At 38.3% G+C, this 23161-nt stretch overlaps 1 protein-coding gene across 1 annotated transcript in view; it reads left to right on the forward strand.

Moving 5' to 3' along the window:
• TMC1 (transmembrane channel like 1) overlaps window positions 1-23161 on the forward strand; it is a gene marked incomplete at its 5' end in the record, with an annotated part of 138908 nt that overhangs the window by 95607 nt on the left and 20140 nt on the right. The window contains 6 exons of the mRNA XM_083818131.1: window positions 4238-4380; window positions 10010-10154; window positions 12203-12397; window positions 17490-17669; window positions 17968-18120; window positions 19572-19700. Coding sequence (XP_083674257.1) covers window positions 4238-4380; window positions 10010-10154; window positions 12203-12397; window positions 17490-17669; window positions 17968-18120; window positions 19572-19700 — 945 coding nt within the window. The remainder of the gene's footprint in view (window positions 1-4237; window positions 4381-10009; window positions 10155-12202; window positions 12398-17489; window positions 17670-17967; window positions 18121-19571; window positions 19701-23161) is intronic.

Below are 23161 nucleotides of genomic sequence, written 5' to 3' on the forward strand. Positions count from 1 at the left end.
TTTTTCATAAGCTCTATTTAAGTATTGAAAGGCTGCAATAAGGTCACCCCAGACCCTTCTCTTCTCTAGGCTGCACATCCCCAGCTCTCTCAGGCTTTCTTTGTAGGAGAGGTGCTCCAGGCTTTGATCGCTTTTGTGGCCCTCTAACAGCCTGCTGTAACAGCCCCACATCCTTCTTGTGCTGTGGGCCCCAAACCTGGATGCAGCACTCCAAGTGGGGCCTCACAAGGGCAGAGGGGCACAATCACCTCCCTCCACCTGCTGCCCACTCCTATTTTGATGCAGCCCAGGATGTAGTTGGCCTTCCGGGCTGCAAATGCTCACTGCTGGCTCGTGTCAATCTTTTCATCCACCCCAACTCCTAAGTCCTTCTCTGCAGGGCTGCTTCCCATGAGTTCTTCTCCCAGTCTGTACTCATGCCTGGGATTGCCCTGACCCAGGTGCAGCACCTTGCACTTGGACTTGTTGAACCTCACTAGGTTCACAAGGGCCCACTACTCAAACTTGTCCAGGTCCCTCTGGATAGCAACCCTTCCTTCTGTTGTGTCGACTGCACCACTCAGCTTGGTGTCATCTGCAAACTTGCTGAGGGTGCACTCAATCTCATTGTCTATGCCATTGATAAAGATATTAAACAGTCCCAGTCCCAGGACAGAACCCTGAGGGACACCACCCGTCACTGGCCTCCGCTTGGACATAGAGCCACTGAAAACTGCTCTCTGCGTGTGGCCATTCAGCCAATTCCTTATCCACTGGTATCCTTCAAATCCATATCTCTCCATTTTGGAGATCAAGATGTCATATGGGATGGTGTCAATAGCCTTGCAGAAGTACAGGTAGATGACACTGTTCAGTCTTCCCTTGTATACTGACTGATGTAGTCACTCCATCACAGAAGGCAGATTGGTCAGACATGAAGTTGGATTGATTGTCATGATGTTGGAAGCAGACACATTTCTCAGGTAAAATAAACTCAGGTGCAGGTTCTTCCAGAGTACAGCTCAGTGTCTCCAACTTTTAGCAGAATGACTTGTCTGTAAGTGGCCTCTCTGTGTGGGTTTGAAACCTTTGAGGTCCTGTCCCATCGTGTTGGTGCAGAAAACAGTGCAGGCTGCTGAGCTTGCAAGAGTATTTCCATTAGGGCACAGACAGATTTACATACTTCTCCCCTTTCGAGAGTAAAAATGGCTCTGACCTCCCTTGAAGAAAAAACAAACAAGCAAGCAAGCAAGCAAAGAAACAACAACAACAAAAATACCATTTTAAGGTACAATGTTTATGCCTCTCCTTAATACTGACATCTTTGACTATAGTTAGTCAAAATCTAATCTTGTGATGTGTAGGTCTCAGATTGGGTCTTTTGTTCTGTGGCTCTATACCCCAATGCAGAGCCTCACCTGACTTTATATGTTGGCTGGTTCTTGGAATTATTTTCAATCATCAGACACCAGTAGGAAGAATCTGGTTGTAACACCACAGAACATATGAAAAGACTTAACTTGATAAACTAATTTTTCTCATTTACAAGCAAAATCTTTCAGGCTTATTTGTTGCAAAATGCTACATTTAAAAGTAATGTAACAGGTATAAAGTACAACGATTGCCTGTCTTTTGACTGTAAATATGCATAAAGTGATCAGATGACTTCTGCTCTATTTTGTCTCAAAAAATGGTTGTCCCTCCTTGGTTAAAAATGGATAAAATGGATCTTGACCTGTCTAAAAAGCCATCTTGCATTTTGCAACATTTTGCAATGACTGCTGCACAAAATGACATTGTGTCTGGTTCATCAGGGTTACATATTTGAATGACAGGAAGAGTATGTCTAGACATATACGTGGGAAAGTAAATGATTATGACATTTTAAACTGAGAAATTTAAACATCAGAGAAATAGTGAAGAAAAATGAATTGTATAGTGACTTGGAGAGTGTAAAGAGAGTGGAGACTAAAGGAGGTTTATACAGCAAATGGGAAAAGAGTTTTTAAAAGAAATGGATTTGAGAAAAGATAAATGAAGACAGATGGTGAAAGGAGGGGAAAGTTTATAATAGCTGAGAAAAACAAGATCTGACATATCTGAAGAAGAAAGTCTAGAGAATTACAGCAGCAGTTAACACCGGGAGCAAATGCAGTAGACATAAACATGGAACAGGACAGTGAAAAAGATGGATCCCCTGAAATACTGAGGGCAAAAAAGAATTTTCTTGAAGCATGTCAAATCAAAAAATATTCCCTGAAGACTTTGACATGTTTAATTAAGCAGTGTAGGAAATAGTACCTTTCATCTGATAGCAGTTGTTGTATGTTACAAAGTAAGTCATACAAAAGTGAACCCGTGTCAACAAACATTACTTCATACTCCAAAAAAAAAAAATCACCATTCTTTAAAGTAGTGAAGAAAAGATTAGATATATATATATATATATATTTTTTTTTTTTTTTCCCCCTGATATTGGACTCATTGTACTGACAAGGCAAATAGACGCAGGTTTTTTTTTTTTACTTGGCATTCTGTTTTAATACTGTATAATCTACAGTTCAGAAAATAATCCAAACCTAAAGGAATCAGACTCTCAAGCTGCATTATACACAGTAGACCAATATTTTTATTTTACCCTTCTTTTACATTTGGGTAAGGAAATAGCAAAAGATGTCTTCCATGAATGCCTACACTGCTAAAAATATTTCATGTTTCATGGTGAAATGCTGTAGGCAAAGTCCAGGAAAAACAAACAAACAAACAAACAAACAAACACCTTACTGAAAAACATATTACACACAATGGAGGAATTATCTCAGACTTTGCAGAACAATGACTTACGAGAGGTTTTTATACTCTGAGGGATACAAAAGGCTGACACCAGAACTGTGTCATGCTGTAAAGAAAGCTGAAAGAAAGCTAAGCTAACATGGAGTTATACGATGCTGTAATGAGCATAAAGATGCAAAAGACCAACTATTGAATTTCAATATGGCCCAACTGTGTGAAAGTTTTACTAGTAATTAGTAATAAAGGTGTTCTATATCAATATTTCCCTTATCGGAAAAGAAAACATTATTACTCTTGTATGTATACATATTTCTGAAAACCAGTCTTATATGATGTAAAAAGAGATACATTGATTCCTAAATCAAGACATTTTGAATAATATTTTTATGATATATTAATATTTCATTTGCAGATTAGAATTGCAAACAAAATTTTTCAATTAACTCTGTGACAGATGTAGCAAGAGCTATAATAGCTGTGCATATTGCAAGATAATATATAAGGGAGAGATATTATTTATTTTAAGTCATATGAGCTACTGAACAGCAGAAGGGAAGTAAATGGCTTCTTTAACTCACAAAAACGTCAGTTTACTGTATCAGTGTCAAAATAATGCATGATCTGTCCACCAATTACATTTTCACTGAACTCTGTATTTGCCTTGAATTCATGCAGTCAGCTGGAGGTGTGGCCATTGACAGTTGTCATTTGAAAGTTTCTAGGTACAGTCTTCTAGGAGGAGATTTCTTGCTCTAACTTGAGGATTATCAGGAAACTTCAGGTATTTAGATCATTTTAGATACCAGCTTTTTTTTTTTTTTTTTTTTTTACTGTTAACCATTTACTAGTACTTTGAAAAATCAGCAATATGACTTGTAGAAGAGAAAGGGATTCTCATTGAGGCTTTTAGAAAAATAGATAAACTTTGAACTGCTGAAAAGATACATTTGCATTGCATTCCTTATAAACTTGGAGTCAAAGCGTTAAACCCTGCACACTGAATAATTATTCAATAAAATGCAGCTATGTATTGACTAACATATATGGAATGATCACCCAGTGAACAGCAAACAACATTAGACAAAGAATGTGTATGAGAATTTTATATTAAAAAGAATATACAAGAAATGTGGAAATGAAGCAAAAAATATTGTATTTTTGCTGGAAGTAATTTGTAAAACTAAGTATGTGATTTTTTATTTTTATTTTTTTTTTCAGTAGATAGACTGTCCTTGTAGTTTTAAAGATAAAATATTTGCAAATTGACATGAAATATTCTGTCTTTCTAAAAATTACAAAAGGAGGGTTTCTACAGGGTCTCTATCCTGTGAGATTTATTATAGTGATGCTTATAACTGTTCTGAATGCATTAAAATTAATGTTTCAGTATGTTGCTGTTGGTAGAATTCTAATTAAGTGCATAGCTAACAAACTTGTGATGTTAATTTTTTTATTGAATTTTCAGGGCTTTGCACAGTATTCTGTGCTCTTTTACGGTTATTACAATAACCAGAGGACAATTGGATGGCTCAAGTTCAGGATGCCTCTTTCCTATTTCCTTGTTGGAGTTGGGACTATTGGCTACAGCTTTATGATTGTCATTCGAACGTAAGTTCTGTTTGGCTTTGGAATGAAGTACATTTTGAAAGACATGTAATATCAATGTTGATCACCAAGACTACCTTTGAAAAAATACACTTTGGAATACAGTAATGGAGCTAAAATGCAAAGAAATGCTGACTTCTGCCACAGAATCATAGAACGGCTTGGGTAGGAAGGGACCTTAAAGATCATCAAATTCCAAACCCCCTGCCATGGGCAGGGACACCTCCCAACAGATCAGGTTGCTCAGAGCCCCATCCAACCTGGCCTTAAATATTTCCAGAGATGGGGCATCCGCAACTTCTCTGGGCAGATCCTCCCTTAATGAAGTCACTTTGGCTGTCACCAATCACCTCCTTATTTTCCATGTCCCTTAGCATGGTTTCCAGCAGGGTATGCTACATGATCTTGCCAGACACAGAGGAGAGACTGACTAGCCTGTAGTTCTCTGGGTCTTCCTTTTTTGCCTTTTTAAAAATGAGGGTTATGTTTCCCCTCTCCCAGTCACTGGGAACTTCACCAGACTGCCACAACTTCTCATATATGATGGACAGTGACTTAGCAACTATATCCACCAGTTCCCTCCAGGACCCATGGATCAGATCCCATGGACTTGTGCACCTTCAGGTTCCTTATATAGAATCATAGAATCATAGAATATCCCGAGTTGGAAGAGACCTATAAGGATCATCAAGTCCAACTATTGGCACTGCACAGGTCTGCCCAAAGTTTAGACCATGTGACTAAGTGCATAGTCCAATCTCTTCTTAAATTCAGACAGGCTTGGTGCAGTGACTACGTCCCTGAGGAGCCTGTTCCAGTGTGCGACCACCCTCTTGGTGAAGAACCTCTTCCTGATGTCCAGCCTAAACTTCCCCCGCCTCAGCTTAACACCATTCCCACGGGTCCTATCACTGGTGTTTACAGTGAATAGGTCACCTGCCTCTCCACTCCCCCTCGCGAGGAAGTTGTAGACTGTGATGAGGTCCCCCCTCAGCCTCCTCTTCTCCAGGCTGAACAGGCCCAGTGCCCTCAGCCGCTCCTCATATGTCTTCCCCTCTAGGCCCTTCACCATCTTCGTCGCCCTCCTCTGGACACTCTCCAACAGTTTAATGTCCTTCTTGAACTGTGGTGCCCAGAACTGCACACAGTACTCAAGGTGAGGCCGGACCAGCGCAGAGTAGAGTGGGACAATCACTTCCCTCGACCGATTAGCGATGCCGTGCTTGAGGCATCCCAGGATATGGTTCGCATTCCTGGCTGCCAGGGCACACTGCTGGCTCATATTCAGCTTGCTGTCAACCACAACCCCCAGATCCCTCTCTGTGGGGCTGCTCCCCAGTGTCTCATCGCCCAGTCTGTACGTATAGCCAGGGTTGCCCTGTCCCAGGTGCAGGACCCGGCACTTGCCTTTGTTAAACTTCATGTGGTTGGTGATCGCCCAGCTCTCCAATCTGTCCAGATCTCTCTGCAAGGCCTTTCCACCCTCATCCGAGTCCACAACTCCTCCAAGTTTGGTGTCGTTGGCAAATTTGCTCAAAACACCTTCTAGTCCTACATCCAAATCACTTATAAAGACATTGAAGAGGACTGGCCCTAAAATGGAGCCTTGAGGGACCCCACTAGTGACCATATAGATGGTCTCGAACCTGATCTTCTCCACCACTGGTGTGGTGGTTTTACCAAGCTGGGCATCTGAACTCCACCAGAACCACTCTTTCTCTACCCCATTCATCAAAGGAAAGGAGGTGAAAATACAATGGAAAGTCCTCAAGGGTTGAGATAAGGACAGCAAGATCCTTGCCCATTTACCATCATGGGCAAAACAGACCCAGCACAGAGAGATTAGTAAAATATGTTACTTATTACCAACAAGCTAGAGCAGTGAGAAACCAAAAACAAAATAAAAACACCATCCCCCCATCCACCCTCTTCTATGTCCTAACCCTGAGCAGTACAGGGGAACAGGGAATGGGGGCTGCGGTCAGTCCCTAATGCTTCGTCTCGGCCACTCCTTCACGGTCACTCTCTGCCCCTGCTCCACGTGGGGTCCCTCTCATGGGATGCCGTCCTTCCCGAACTGAGCCTGCGGGGGCTGCACATAGGCAGCAGCTCATCAAGAACTGATCCCACATGGCTCCGTACCACGGGGTCCATCCCCCAGGAGCAAACTGCTCCAGCACGGGTCCCCCACGGGCGGCAGCTCCCCCCAGACCCCTGCTCCTGCGTGGGCTCCTCTCCACGGGCTGCAGCTCCGGCCCGGGGCCTGCTCCTGCGGGGGCTCTCCATGGGCCGCAGCCTCCTCCAGGCCACCTCCACCTGCTCCACCGGGGGCTCCTCCACGGGCTGCAGCGTGGAGATCTGCTCCATGTGGGACCCATGGGCTGCAGGGGGACAGCCTGCTCCACCAGGGGCCTCTCCCTTCACAGGCCGCAGGGGAACTGCTGCTGTGTGCCTCCTGCCCTCCTGATGCACTGACCTTGGGGTCTGAAGGGCTGTTCCTCACTCCTCTCTTCTAGCTGCTGTTTTGCAGCACAGTTTTTCCCTTTCTTAAATCTGCTCTCCCAGAGGCACAAACATTGCTTATTGGCTCAACTCTGGCCAGTGGTGGGCCCCTTTGGAGCTGGCTGAACCTGGCTCTTTTCTAATACAGGGCAGGTACTGTATTCTTTTCACACAGGCCACCCCTACAACCCCTGCTACCAAAACCTTGCTGCATAATCCTAATACAACTAGGTGGTTCATCATTCTTCTAGTCCCTGCCTTTGCCTTCTGGGACCCATGCCATATGGTTGGAGCTCTTGTCAGTGAAGACAGGCAAAACAGTCATTTAGTACCTCAGCCTTCTCTTCTCTGGGTGACTGGGTCTCCTGTATCTTCTGGAGAGGGCCCACAATTCCTCTAGTCTTCCTTTTATTACTGAGGTAGTTATGGAACCCTTTCTTATTGCCCTTGATGCCTCTTTTACATGTCAAAGTCATATAAGATTCCTTGGGCCTACACTTATTTTTTTTTTTTTGGCATTAGCAGCTGTCTGTTGTGGAAGTGGGAAAAGTCCTTATTTAAATAACAGTATTTCTCTCCTGCAACTTCAAAGTGTAAAATAAGTGTGTAAAGTAAGGAACAGAGCTGTCAGCCCTTCTTGTCATTATGCTCCGCATCTAGCATGTCAGCTAACATTCAGGAAATTCAACTGTTCTTCCTTCAATGATACGGTATGTATGTTACTTTCTTTTAAGAAGGAAGAAGACAAGAAAGAAAGAAACATATGGCAAATAATTCTCTGTGTAACTCACAGTCAGCAGTAAATGACTCTCAGCAAGACTATGGTGGTTAAGTCACATTTGCACAGTGGTAGAGAAGAATTAATACCACTGATCATAGTAAAGGTTTAATGTCCTGTGGCACAAAAAATGATTTCCAGCAGTGTTTTCCCCAAGAAAACTATGCTTAATATTAATGTTAAAAACATAACATTAAATCAGTAGAAAGCATATGGGTAAGTGAAATTGGGCTTAGGCAGTACAATTAGTGAGACATTTTTGGCTCTCAAATTTCAGACTTGAATTTTGTCCTAGGATCAGAATTAAAATAAATACTCATTTATTATTATTTTATAGCCAAACTAATTATTCGAATAGACTGTGATAATTTTAATATTTTCAGAGGAGACTGGCTGCTAGTAAATACAATATTTAATACCCTTGATTCCAGCAAGACGACCACCTACTGCAATAAATGCAGTTAGCTTGTAATGCATCTTTAAAAGTTAGCAAGGGTGAAAAGTGGAGCTTTGCAGGTCAAGATTCAAGGACACTTTTGAAAAGATCACAGTTAATTTATTTCTAATGTTTCATGCTGAGGCCAGAATTTTTCACTTTCATGAGCACTAGATTAAATCATGATCTGTTTTTCTAATATTACATCGTTTCCTGCATAGGGCAAAAGAATTTCAGAAGAAAAAAAAAAAGTCATCAATTACACATTTTTTTTTTTTAAGGAAAAACTAATTCAATAAAAAAGTCATTGGTATAGCTGGAAACTGTCTTTTAAAATATTTATTTGATAATGTATCTTTGAAAATTAGAAAAGTCTTAGTCTCAGAGAATCTATCAGAGAATCCCTCAGAATAAAACAAAGGAAGACCGAAGAGGAAAACTGCAGCGTATCTAGTAGCTTCCCATCTGGTCATGTGACACTAACGCTGATCTGTAATTAGGTGATCTTAAGGACAGTTTTTGCAGTCTTCTTCTCTTTGCTGTTTCTCCAGAAAGCAATATAATGGGAAGCGCTACTGTTGTTATCCTGTTAACAGAAATATGGGAAAGAGTGTGCATGTGTGAAAGAGGTAGTAAGATGGTATTATTATATTTAGGGGAAACATTTAGAATTATGGCTCCACTCTTCAGCTCTTCCTGTGTATGTTACTAAATAGAAACATTTTTGGTCTCATGGAAATAATATCCCAACCATATTCACTGTTTTGTTAGGAATTCTTGAGAAGGAATGATCTTAGTCTAGAAACCAGCAGCAGGGCAAATTCTCACCAAGACCCTTCATAAAGTCTCTCTCTTCTGTATATAATCTTTAAAAAACAAACCAAAAAACCAACCAATCAACCAAACAAACAAGCAAAAACAACTAAAAGAAACAATCAAAAACTAAACCAAACAACAACAAAAACTACCCCAACCAACCAACCAATCCCTCCTTTCCCCAGTGGCTTTAGTTTATGCCAGCTCAGAAGTATTTGCCATATTACTTACTTATGATTCTCTTCCAGGATATGAGAGTATGCATTTCACCGGACCATTAGAAATGTGATATATCGAATGTATTGATACTAATAACATAATTCGATTGCATTAGTCAGCTTTAAGGGGTGCAATTTTCTGTCCAAGAAATCAATACTGTATCCAAGGTTAAATGGCTTGTTCCCTACCAATATAATCCATACTTGTGCTTAATGAGTTGAATTAAGAGATGAAGTAGGCAAAAGCAAGACCACTTTTATTACATGAATGACAATACTTTGAAAAAGAAAAGTTAGTAGTCAAGATGAAATCAAATCACTGAAGAAAGAATTTGATGTTTGTGGATACTGTTATAAATCTTGTTTATAAGTGCATAGGAGATGAGAGGCAAGATAGAAAGCTCTAATAGAGTTTTATTTATTTGGTAAAAACAGATTTTATCCTGGTTGGTTATTTTAGAATTCTTTTTTTCCTCTTAATGAAGTCTATAATCAAATCTACTTCAGTTCAGGTTGTTCTGCAGCTTTCTGTTTAAGAGATCTTCTTGATATTGTGTTCACAATTGAGTTTCTTAACCAGTGGAAGTTCTATGAGATGTTCGTGAAATAAATTCTTTCTTTCTCATAAAAATGTGTTGTGAGCTGATAAATAAAAACAGCTAAGAATTTCAAATCTCTGTCCTTCTCCCTTGTTACAAACAGATTTTTCTATACTTGACTGATTGCAACATGACTGATTGCATAGATAATATGTATATATATTTTTTTCAGAATAATGCTAGAACTTTAGGAAGAATGAAAACAAACAAACAAACAAACAACATGATCACATAGCAAAACATCTTTTAATAGGACATTTCTGTGTCTTTTTGACTTTTGCAGAATGGCAAGGAATGCAAATGAAGATGGTGGTGGAGATGACACTAGTTTTAATTTCAGCTGGAAAATGTTCACAAGCTGGGACTACCTGATAGGCAATCCTGAGACAGCAGATAATAAGTTTGCTTCGATCACTACAAGCTTTAAGGTAAAACAAAGCTTGCTAAAGAGATGTAATCTGACTAGTCTTTCACACTGGTGTGAACCAGGTGGAACTAACACATTACTAACTAAGCCATTAGGCTTAAACTGAAGTAGGCAGCTCTGTACCTTTCTGGTCTGGGTCTTTATGCCTTTCCATCCTATTTTTTTTCCTTTTCATTGTGGAAGATAAAAACATAGAATCATTTCTGTCCTCTGTGACTGCAGTACTAGTTTTAGCAAAATGATTCTACTGTAAAAATAACCTTTGCTTTTTCCTTGTCTCTCATGTCTTCCAGTTTCTCTGATGCTTGTGTCTGAAAAACTTTTTTTTTAAAAAGGTTGCTCACGTTTTGCCAACCTGACTTTTTCTTGTTCTCTTGCTACTGTGAGAGGTACCATAAGACAACAATAACATCATCTAAAAAGAATTCTTCACCACATAAGAAGAATTTGTGTCAGATTTCTGAGTGTCTACTTGTTTTTCAATAAGAAAAAAGATTGCTTTCCTTGCATAACAGAAAGTTTTTATTTTGAAATCAATTATGAAACATAGCCCAATTTGCAATGCAATACAATAGACCTCTGTAGGCTATGATTATTTCAGCAGTCATTCTGTGAGAAATCTGGGGCAGGATGCGAGATGCACTACTGCAAAAACAGTGGACGGGAGGTATTCTATGTACTGAATGTTAAAGAAAGTGTTGCTATACATGGACATGCCTGTGGAGTAGGTAAAAGAAAAAATATTTTTCAGTGTAATAATCTGGGGGGAATACACTAGCAAGGTGTTACTAGGTAAGGAACAAGATGCTATTTTTGCAATCACTGATTTTATATGGCATGGGACCTGGAGGACCAACCATTAGCTACCCTATCCAATCACATACAACACCATTCCTTTCTGCAGTTGCGATACAACCAACATATGACCACCTTCCCAACTACAAGCATAAAAATAGTTGCACTCAATGTCAGTGGAAAGAAAAGGTCTTAGAAAAAAAAAAAAAGTAAAATACTAACTGGAAGCACTGAAAGTCTGAGAGATTTCTCTGCCTGCCTGCTAAGGTCGGTAGCTAAATGCTGTCTGGACAAGAACATGTCAGCTAGAGACATTTTTGAGAAATAAACTCCTGAACCTTTTCTGTGATCTTTGCAAATGAGCAAGGAGAGAAAGAGTGAAACCTTGGTTTGGATGACATCATGGGAGTTTTGCTCAAGAGCTGCTGCAATCTCCTTTCATTTTTGTAAAAAACAAGTAGTAAGAAAAATAAAACCATGACTTATTTTTAAAAATATTATTATAATTAATTACTACAATACAGGACTTCAGCTTCCCTTCTGTACAACTGATTTCCTTACTGAAGTAAAAAACTGCAGCCCAACCTCCTTTTCTTGAACATAGTTCAGAGAGACAGCTCTTTCTGCTGGAAAAAACAGGAGCTGAAGATTTTAGTTGCACCAGAGTTCTAATATATGGCCACTAATGGCCAAGAATAAATGTGGGGCAAATATTTTATTTTGCAGTTCAAAGCTGTGCACTGCTTATCTTATTTATTTATTTATTTATTGGGGGGGTGGGAGGGGGAAGGGGGGATTCCTATATGTAAACAATCTTTTCATTCTTCCTTAATTAGTGACTCAAAATAAATCTTTTTTTTTTTTTTGCTGTTTTTTACAAATGTGCATTTTTTTGATTGTGACAGTTCATTTGCTGGCAGTTAATCACACGTGTCTTGCTGGGCGACCCCCAGCACCTCACACCACGTTTCAAGCTGACAAACTGTGCTGATTTCTTCTTGACCTATGAGAACAGGTGTAATGAGTGATACACTCAATGGAAAAAAAGTGAACTCTGGGGAGCCAAATCCCTGAGATTTCTCAGGGTCCAAAACAGATTTTATGAGACAATATAATTTTATCTCAAAACATGATGCCCAAGTGTGCATTTGCATCATCACAACTGATTTAACTGAATTCTAACTACTGGCTAAACAATGTAGAGTCTTGACCATTAAAGTACTGATAATATTCGTTTGTTTTTAACAAGTGCAGGAAGCTATTGTGGAGGAGCAGGAGAGCCGAAAAGAGGAAAACATTCACTTGACTCGCTTCCTGAGAGTTCTTGCTAACTTCTTAGCCCTATGCACACTTGCTGGGAGTGGCTACCTCATCTTTTTTGTTGTGAGAAGATCACAGAAATTTGCCCTGGAAGGTCTGGAGAACTACGGGTGGTGGGAAAGAAATGAAGTTCGTGCTAGCACATTTCTAAAATAGATGTGGTTTCAAACTGTGTCTCTGTACTCTGCATGTTGACTTTTTTTTTCTTTTTTTTTTTTTTTTTTTTTTTTCCTGAGAATTTAAGCACTTTGAGTGTGGGTGGCAAATGTGCAACAAAAGAACTCTTATTGTCTTTCTGCTTTGTGCTTCATTAAGAGGAATATATATATATATATTTTTCAAATGTCCTTTCATATTCGGTTTTCCTTGAAGACCTTCAACTTTCCTCTTTTGAGCCCCTAAAATTGTTTTTCCAGCCACTCTGTGGACTCACAAGATCTCCTCAAGGTGCCTACTCTCTTGTTGCTTTCCTGCAGAGACTGGTCCAAAGAAAGTGACTGGTATGCAGCCACATCCAAAGTTATTTGGGACCTCAGAGATACAACTCTGCAGTGCAGCAACAGTATGAAGCTTAAGCCTTCCAGCTTCACCTGCCCAGTCCAAGAGCACAATATCTTTTATTTATTTATTTATTTATTTATTTATTCTTTTTTTTTTTTCTGTTTAATCTGTTTTCTTCTAGAGTAAATGCAGTCCTGACTTATAGAGGTGTATATTGAAAGTGATTGTGTTTGCTGTAACAGTATGTAGTAGGTACTTGAATTCAGCATTACCATATAAAAACCTGGACAGGCTTTGTTTTTATTTAACAGACACACTGTTGTGCATATTGTAAAACTAGCTGTTCATTATTTAAAGCTTGTATTCTGACCTAGAGAGTGAAGTTGATATCTGAATTAAAGTAAGGCCAAAAGATGCCAGCTTCACAAAGCTAATGGCATGGATAATGGTAGAATGAGGAAAGTCAGTCCCTAACTTTGAACACCAAAATCTGTCACAGGAAGTAACATACATATTTCAGCAACTCACCTTTGGAATCCAGAGAAATAAATCAGCTAAGATTGGATTAAATTATTTGATAAAAATTATTTCATCTTACTCTGGTTGGGAAAGAATTCTTGTAACAACTACTTGGCTTAATGCAACACAAGCTCTATATGTGACAACAGACTAGCAGATGAAGGCAGTTCAGAAGGAATTCAGTTTTCTCAGTTAAAAGGTGTGGTAACATATTTGTTCTAACATGGACAGTGCTACTGAAAGCTGTTATATCAGCTTATGTTGCAATCTGGAAAATACTTAAGCATATGAATGTTTACATTTTATTTTTTGTTTGCTGTACAAAAGATCACTGCTTAGGAGGCACTGTATCACAGAGACCTAGAGCAAGTGTTGCTAAACAAGAATGGCTAAGGCAGTGTTGCTGTTATTTGGCTACAAATTTTTCCCTGTTGACAAGCAATGAACATATTTGTGAGGTACAAAATATTGCCTTTGACTGGGTATTAGTATTTAATGAGATACGTATATTTGGCTTCTTCTTAACAGCCATTTAAACATTTTTCTTTCTTATTTTTTTCTTATTTTCTAGATTAAGCTCTTACGTTTGTGCCATGAATAAATGAACTGAGATTTTGATCGGAAAAAGACCATAAACACTTGGTGTACTATTTAAAGCAAGGAAAAGCTCAGCTTTTACATATAATTCAAGCAACTTTCTTCATAAAAAATATTCAGCTACTGTTGTAAGATTTTATTTTCCCAATAGATGTATTAGGGGTTTAGGAAATGTTTACACATATTCATGGTGTCCTTGGAGCAATCTGGGGTAAATGTTTTTCATATATTCTGTTCCTGAAGCTCATGGCCTAATAAAGTGCCACTGGTGACTTTGTGGACAAGGCCTATTTCTCTCTCTGATTGTTGTCCTCTGTCATATTACTGCAAATCTATTCCAAACTGGGTTCTGTGAACCTGAACTTCATCTCAGCAGTATCTAGTTCTTCAGGGTCACAGTTCAGTTGAAACTGTCTAGCCCATCACAAAGAGTAGGAAATTAGTGTGAAGAGGCAGACTAGGACTGTTAAGGTACTTCATCAGCCTTTGCATCTCTTCTCACAGGTGGTTGTGGCCAGGTGGTTGGCTATGGATGAACAATGATGCTGTACATTGTAACAATTTCCCCATGACTATGGAAATTTTGATAAAATAGAGAATAATGCCACTGATTTCCTTGGTACAGTACTCTGAAATAAGATGAAAAGTACCGAATGGGAATTGACTTTTCTCATTTGACAAAAGATAATTTGTAGAACTACATTATATGGTGAACATCTCTCTGGTACATTGGTACTCTGTTTTCTCAAATATGCTCCTACACTGTTTAAAGATGAAATTACTTAAAAGCAGAATGAACTTACGGGGAGTCAGACTGATTTCTCTGTATCAGAATTATTAACAACATTTGGGCAAAGAGGAGATACGGCTTAGAGCTTACACATTTTTTTTTTTTTAATGTGCTTTAACATTTTAGATCTTGCAAGGTGAAATGACCCCTTAGACCTTTTGCCAAAAACTTCCTGATATTTACTTTAATGTTTCTAGTAGTAGATATGGAGCAGACTTTCACTGGGGTTATTAAGCCGTGTTGTCAATAATCTATTTAAATTGGAGAAATCATCAGGTGGCTTTTATTATTTTGAAATATAAATTTTACTTCTAATTGTCTTTTTAAAAATGAAACTGTATTAACTAGAAAAATAGTTGTTTATTACTGCTTTCTGCAGTAGATGCTAGACAAATCTGTGACTACTGCAGTTGTTGGTAGAAGATATGATTTATATTAACTAGACTACTTACCTTTAATGAACTTATCCTTTAATAATCAAGCAGTCAGAATACACCATTTAATGTTTGGCACACATTCATATGCAGAGGAGGCTGGTGTTTAGATGTAAATGCAGTCACAGAATTTCTTATCCAATTCATAGCAGCTTGAAAAGCTTGTGTAAGCAGGAATTTTCTAGCTTTCAGAATGTCATACAGATGCTTGGTCTCTAGAGTAGTTAGCGTTCTAGAGAGATGAACTTTGTTTTGAACCAGGGTTTTCACTGATTAGTATATATATCTTCATTGCTGTTCCTTTCTTACTCAGAAATGTTATCTTGGTAGGTCAGGGAATGTTTTTGAGATTCATTCAGCAGACACTGAAGATAAGACCATACTGGTTATGAACTGTAACTGTATCATGCTTACATGCAGCCATGCTGTCCTTCTTCTGGAATATCATTCTAAAGTTTTCAAGTCACAAAGAACAGTGGAACTGTCAATGATATAAACAGTGGAAGAAAATCTGCTCTAGCACTTGAAGTTGACAAAAAATCCAGAATATAAATTAGCTCCTTTCTGAATTCAAACTAAAGAACTAAAGTGGCTAAAATTCAATGGATAATGTATTTCTCTATGTTCAGTAAAATACTTCATAAAAAAAAAAAAAGATGATGTGCTGTGAAACTATATGAAGGCTGACTATACTTTTAAAATATGGAACCCATTATAGATTCAGAATTTTGAAAACTCAATAAGTTACATTTTGTTTCAGTAAAACTTTGAATTTTGTTTTATTCATTTCTCACTTTTCAGCTTTACAAGTTTCTGTGCATTGCTTCACTTCTTATTTTTATGTTTTTTCTCCAGAACTAGAAATGTCTTTGAGATGGGAGCATGGTGAAGGCATGGCAAAATGCAGAGAGAAAGCAAATAAGAAAGAATATTCTTACTTCAGATAAATAATAAAAAAGAACTTAAGAAAAATATAGAAAACATTGAATGATAAGGAAAATCAGTGACTTGTATTCTGCTTTTCCCATAGTGAAGCAACAAAGAAACATTTGATGAAGTTAGCAAGTACTATATTTAAAACTGCCTAAAGGACATACCCTTTCTTCTAAAATACATGTTCATCATGTCTTCCAGTAAAAGAACTGGGTGAGAATTTGTAACAGTGGGAATGTACATATTTAATAGAGAGTGAATTTTTTTGTTGGCATAGTGCTTTTCTGCTGTCATATTATTTCTGAGAACCAAGACCAATCTTCTATTCCTTGATAGTAGAAAGTTAGGAATGTGTTAAAATTTGCAATAGTTCTAGCAAAATGGATTCCAGGATGGCTGAGAGTTGCTAAATTCAGAACAACTGATATACAATTATTATTATTATTATTATTAATTATTATTTTGTGACTAAATCAATTCCTTTTTACTTAATTGTTTCAGTATGAGTCATCTTAAATAAACATCTTTTTGTTTTGTGACTTAACTGGAGACAATGTTTTCTGTTGCTTGGCTTTTAGTCCTTTAAAGATGAGCTTTTTGTAAGGAAATTTTATTTGAAACTGAAATAAAAAAAATGCACTTTAAAACTTTTTCAATTACTTCATTTTTGGCTGACACAGTCGATTAGATTTTGTACTATTTCACCAAAAGGTTCAAGCATACTTGGAACAAATTTTAGCAATCACTTAAGCATGCTGAATTCTTAGAATGCCTCACTCAGAATAAAAATGTGTATTCAATATTCCGTAGCATATATTGAGTATATTGAATTTCAAACTGTCTATGAAAGCTTGTTTTTCTCATTTTGCTTTCAATGAACTTGTTCCTTTTCCATTCTTCTGTGATGTGAGTTAATCTTGTTAGAGTCTTTTCAGAAAAACAGGCAGAAAGCATCAGGATTGATTTGAATTTGCTTTGCTTATGCATCAAGAATTAACTTTGGGTGAGAAGTCAGATAATTTTAATTTAGCACGGAATTTTTAGAGAAATGTTTATATAGAACATGTATGTGTCTATTAGGAAGACAAGGAAGAGACTTAGCATGAAACAGTACTGGAAATAGTTTTTTGCGAAGTTCTATGACGTAATTTTTTCTAGAATGTAGGTTGTACTTAAAACAGCTAATACTTGATATTTTTCTGATGTTAAAGTGAACTGTAAAATTGAAAAGAAAAAAAAATCCAAAGTATCTATTTACAGGAGAATACAAATAAGTTTTCACTTCATTGTTTCTTTGCAAAAACAGCTTGTGACTCCCAGAGTGGGTTTTGCTTTTCATTAAATCAAATACCAAATAACAAGTAGCAATAGAAACACACTTGTCATCAAAATCAATCTTGCCTCTAACATTTCACTGTAAACTTTTTTTTTTTTTCTTTCCCTATAGGTGAACATGGTCATGTCACTTTTAGGAATGTTCTGTCCAACTTTATTTGATGTAATAAGTTCTCTGGAAAACTACCACCCTCGAATAGCTCTAAGATGGCAGCTGGGACGTATCTTTGCTCTTTTTCTTGGCAATCTCTACACTTTCATTATTGCCCTAATGGATGAAATCAATCTCAAGGTAAGCTATTTACCTCCCTTCACTATTTTTAACATGTATCAGGGTAAGGATATATATTTCCAACCATGTCATAGATATATCAGGGAAAGATGGGAAAGTCTTGGAGTGGAAAAGAAAAGGCTGAGTATTGGTAATATAAGCTCATGTTTATTTTATTTTATTTTATTTTATTTTATTTTATTTTATTTTATTTTATTTTATTTTATTTTATTATTTTTATTTTATTTTATTTTATTTTATTTTATTTATTTTATTTTATTTTATTTTATTTTAATCCCCTATTTATTTATTTATTTAGTTGGAGGAAGAGAAGATTGTCAAGTATAACATGACAATATGGGAAGCCAGTCTATACAATGGTACTATTCCAGAAAATTCAACTGCTCCTCCAATACAGGTAGACCCTGCAGATGTCCCCAGAGGCCCATGTTGGGAAACAATGGTAGGCCAGGTAATGTAACTTATTTGAGTTCATATTTGAAAATAGATCATAGTGTGTTACAAGATATCATACGAAACCCCTCTTTATTTCTGCTGACTAGAGACATTAAGGTGGGAGAGCATGAGAAAATGCAGATGTGGGACAAGATAATGAAGGATTTTTATTTTTATTTTTTATTTTTTTCCAAGCTACAAAGCTTAGAAAACACTATTTTAATTTCTTTGAATCCTCTCTAGTAGGGAGGTCCCCCTGCTGGTACCTGACACAATTCAAAGCATTCCCCCCCCTTTTTTTTTTTTCTCACTATTCTCCTGATTCATCTTCCTCTCCTCATCTGTCTTATAAAGCCTGTTTAGCAACTATGAGAAGTTGGATTGGTCACAACAATTAATAAAAGTGTTAATTCTGAATAAATTTTTAATCAAGCAAAGATCAGTTTTTCACAACGACAGGTATATTGCAAAGATAAGTAGCTCAACCAAAAAAGAAAGAAAAAAGTATATGATCAGCTCTTGCTAGCAATGTGCATTTGAGAAACCATCTTTATCTTTAACCAGGTAACATCATGCAAAAGAACATCAGTAGTTTAACAGTAAATCTGATCAGTAATTTTATTTGATTCAGTTGAACATTCATAGCTACTGACATTCATATAATATGACACTTCCAAAGAATTTCCCAACATTCCCTTTTCCTCTGTTTGATCATACCTTATTGTTATTGTTTTGTCCATGAGATTAAATCCACCATTGAATCACAACTTTTGCTATTGTTCCATCATTCTGACAGTCTCAGTACCTGTTCGTCTCCACTCCTGACTGGATAAGTGACCAGCAGGTGATGGACAGGAAACAACAGACTTTTTTTTTTTCTTTTTTTTTTCTTTTTTTTTTTTCCCCCCCCACGGATGCTGAATGATAAGCTAAGAACACCAAGAGCTCATCACTGTGCTGATTTTCTCCATAATTTGAAATCAGAGAGAATAATAAGACTTTTGGGCAAATGGGGTAAGGCCTGGTACAGCAGGGTTTAGTGGGACTGACGGGACTTACTGAAACAAAAGTAAAAGAACAAGGATTTTGGGATTTTAGGAATTTCTTTTTTTCTTTCCATATTCAGTGGAATTGGTGCTCATTTAGGAAGAAAGCCAAAAGAGAGGTTGAGATATCAATGTGGAGTTCTGCTATAATGGCAGTCTTAGTTGGAAACTTTTCCCAGACTAATCATACCCTGAAAGTCTCATCTGCTATGAACATAAATAAAAGCAGCAGGTATCTCTAACAAATGAGGGACAGTTTTCTTCCTGGCATTTCTCAGAATCAGTGAATCAGGAGGAGCTGAGAATTTTTACCAGGTTTTAGCAGGGTAAGAACATCCTAGTATAGGATATCCTTCATCAATATTGTAACTATAACTTGCTTAAATATATTCTCAAAAAAATAATAATATTGCTTTAACAGGAATTTGTGCGGCTGACAGTCTCTGACACGATGACAACTTATATCACAATTCTAATCGGTGATTTCTTGAGAGCTGTCTTTGTTAGGTTTTTCAATTACTGCTGGTGCTGGGACTTGGAGTATGGATTTGTAAGTATACGATTTGCTATTTTAAATGTTTTTGTCAGATCATCACTTCATGTTTTTGTAGTAAATCACATTTTTCTTTTAATCATACAGAGGTTACAGTTGCCTAGGCATATCACCTTCAAAATTCCTGAACAGTATTTTGCTTGTTTGTCTCAGAATTTGCTTTTGTCTTAATATTTGCCTTATTCTTCAGGCTTCAGTAACCTTTGAAAACATGTTTTTATTAATTTGATTGTGTAAGTAAGCTGGCTACACATTTTTCACACATTTCAATTTTAAAGACACTCCCAGGTCTGCAGAATATACATAGTGACTCTCTTTGATTTCTATGAACTTTCCCACGGGGTCTTCTAACATAATGAAACAGCCAGTGTTTGTGAAGAAAAATACAAAAGACTTTTTTTTCTAGAAACCTTATCAGATATATTTTTGCTACATTAAGAATCAGGTACATTCATGTCATTCATTTTCTTTTTTCCTCCTAGTCTTGTAAAGTGTTTGGTAAGTCTTTATAGTACCACATCTGTGGACACAATGCTTATGGAAATGGTTTAGTGGTGGACTTGGTAGTGTTTCGTTGATGGCTGGACTTAATGATCTTCAGGGTCTTTTCAAACCTAAATGATTTTATGATGATGTGAAATAAAACATATGAGTCCCATTAACATAAGCACATGTAGGTGTTCCAGCTCTGCACTTGGGATTTGAGAGGTTCACTCTTTTATATGGATCTGTGCTAGATTAAAATAGCCAGCTAAGATACCTGCAGTGTAAGGACTGATGTTGTAGTTTTCACCTGTTAAGTTGCAGCCAGGATACTGGGAAAGGTGAACTTTCTTCTGTAGCTTCTTGTGTACTTACTGAGCGGTACAGAGAGAGCTAAATCATTTAAAGTTATCTAGGGTACATCTGCTCAAACAGCCACTATAGCTTTTCTGCCATTTGTCCTTCTTTCCTCAAAATATTAGCTTCATGTGTGCACATTTTTGTTGTTGTTGTTTGTTTACCAAGAGCCACCTTTCAAGAAATTATAATTTTCCAGAGACAGAAAGTTTGGTGTTATCATAGAATCATAGAATATCCTGAGTTGGAAGGGACCCATAAGGATCATCAAGTCCAACTCCTGGCATCACACAGGTCTGCCCAAAAGTTTAGACCATGTAACTAAGTGCACAGTCCAATCTCTTCTTAAATTCAGACAGGCCATATATATATGTATTTCTGTTGTAGCAATGTCATTTCTGTTGGCTGGCTCCTATGAAACTTCAGCCCGTATAGCAAGGTTCAGTTTCTCCCTGTTAATTCTCCTGTGTGTATCTAACAGGACTGGGGTAGGACTGGAGACAGAGTTTACAAGCCGGCCAGTTTGTGAAGAGCCAAGATACAACCCTTGCAATAACAATATCAAATGCAAGGATTTGAATACAGTATGCACAGAGAACCAGCACAGCTTGTGGAACAGTGTATTTTCATATACTTAAATGGCATCTGGAACTTTCTCACATTTTCATACTTGTCACAGCTATTTTAATAACTGAGAATGAATATGGGGAACACATGAATTGCTGTAGCCAGTACTATGTCTTACAGGAAATAGTTCAGACCTCATATTTTCCAACGATGTTAAAGTGATATGCTGGAACTTTTCCCTATTAGGATTTTCAGGATGAAAGAGTATGAATGAATGCAAGTCTGAAAGCTATTCTGAGGACTACAGGATAGACTTGTTACCTAGGATGATCACTACCTGTCACTAGTGGGGTTTTCCAGGGCTCCATTTTAGGACCAGTATTCTTCAATGTTTTCATAATGATTTGGTTGTTGGACTTGAAGGTTTTTTGAGCAAGTTCGTGGATGATACCAAATTGGGTGGAGCTGCTGACTCTGCCAAGGGTGGTGAGGCCTTGGAGAGAGATCTGGACAAATTAGAGAGCTGAGCAATCACCAACAATATGAAGTTCAACAAGAGCAAGTGCTGGATTCTGCACCTGGGAAGGGGCAACCCTGACTATAAGTACAGACTGGGGGATGAGAGGCTGGAGGTTAGCCCTGTAGAAAGGGATCTGGGGGTTTTGTTTGGCAGCAAGTTGAACATGAGCCAGCAGTGTGCCTTGGCATCTAGGAGTGTGCCTTGGCATCTTGGCAACCATATCCTGGAGTGCATCAAGCACGGCATTGCTAGTCGGTCGAGGTAAGTGATCCGCTCTGCTCTGCACTGGTGCAGCCTCACCTCAAGTACAGTGTGCAGTTCTGGGCACCACAGTATGGGAGATATAAAACTGTTAGGGAGTGTCCAAAGGAAGGCAGCAAAGATAGTAAAGGGTCTGGAGGGCAAGACATATGAGGAGTAGCTGAAGTCACTTGGTTTATTCATCCTGGAGAAGACTGAGGGGAGGCCTCATCACAGTCTACAGCTTCCTCATGAGGAGAGTGGAGGGGCAGGCGCTTATCTCTTCTCTCAGGTGACCAGTGATACAACACGAGGAAATGTCTCGAAGCTGCTACAGCTGTTCAGGCTGGATATCAGGAAAAAGTTTTTCACTGAGAGGAAAAATTTTTTCACTGAGAGGGTGGCCAGGTGCTGGAACAGGCTCCCCAGGGCAGTGGTCACAGCACCGAACCTGCCAGAGTTCAAGAAGCGCTTGGACAATGCTCTCAGACACATGGTCTGATTTTTTGGGTGGTCCTTTGGGGACCCAGTTGGACTCGATGATCCCTGTGGGTCCCTTCCAACTATCCAAGAAGGATATTCTATGATTTTATGATTCTGTGATCTGGCTTCTATTTGGTCTTCCTGAAGCCTTTTCTGCCATTTTCTGTGAATCATCTGCTCTTTATGCAGGGACTTTTTTGTCACAAGAGCTGCCCTAGTGCTGTTTGAGGTGACACTGGGTATCCAGAACAGCTGGGTGGTGCTGCTGGATTTAACAAAAGTTTGTTAAATTCCTGCAGTCTTCCACTGCTGGGAGCCATGTGGCACATTGTAGGACAGCTTGACATGAATTGAGAGTGCCAGTTGCCAAGTGGAGACACACAGAATCATAGAATGGTGCAGGTTGGAAGGGACCTTAAAGATCATCTAGTTCCAGCTCCCCCTGTCATTGGCAGAGATGCCACCCACTAGATCAGGTTGACCATGGCCTCATCTAACTTGGTCTTGAACAGTGCCAGGGATGGGGCTTCCACAGCTTCTCTGGGCAACCTATTCCAAAGCCTCAATGCCCTCACAGTGAAGAATTCCCTCCTAACCTCTAATCTAAATATCCCTTCTTTTAGTTTAAAACCATGCCCCCTTGTCCTGTCATTATCTGAGAGCAACGAGTTGCTCTCCATTTTTTTTGTAAGCTCTCTTTGTAAGGTACTGAAAAGCCGCAGTGAGGTTACCCCAGACCCTTCTCTTCTTCAGGCTGAACAGCCTGCTCTGTCTCAGCCTTTCTTTGTAGGAGAGGTGCTCCAGCCCC

Source organism: Anser anser, assembly GCF_964211835.1.
Source record: "Anser anser genome assembly, chromosome: Z".
Lineage (NCBI taxonomy): Eukaryota > Metazoa > Chordata > Aves > Anseriformes > Anatidae > Anser > Anser anser.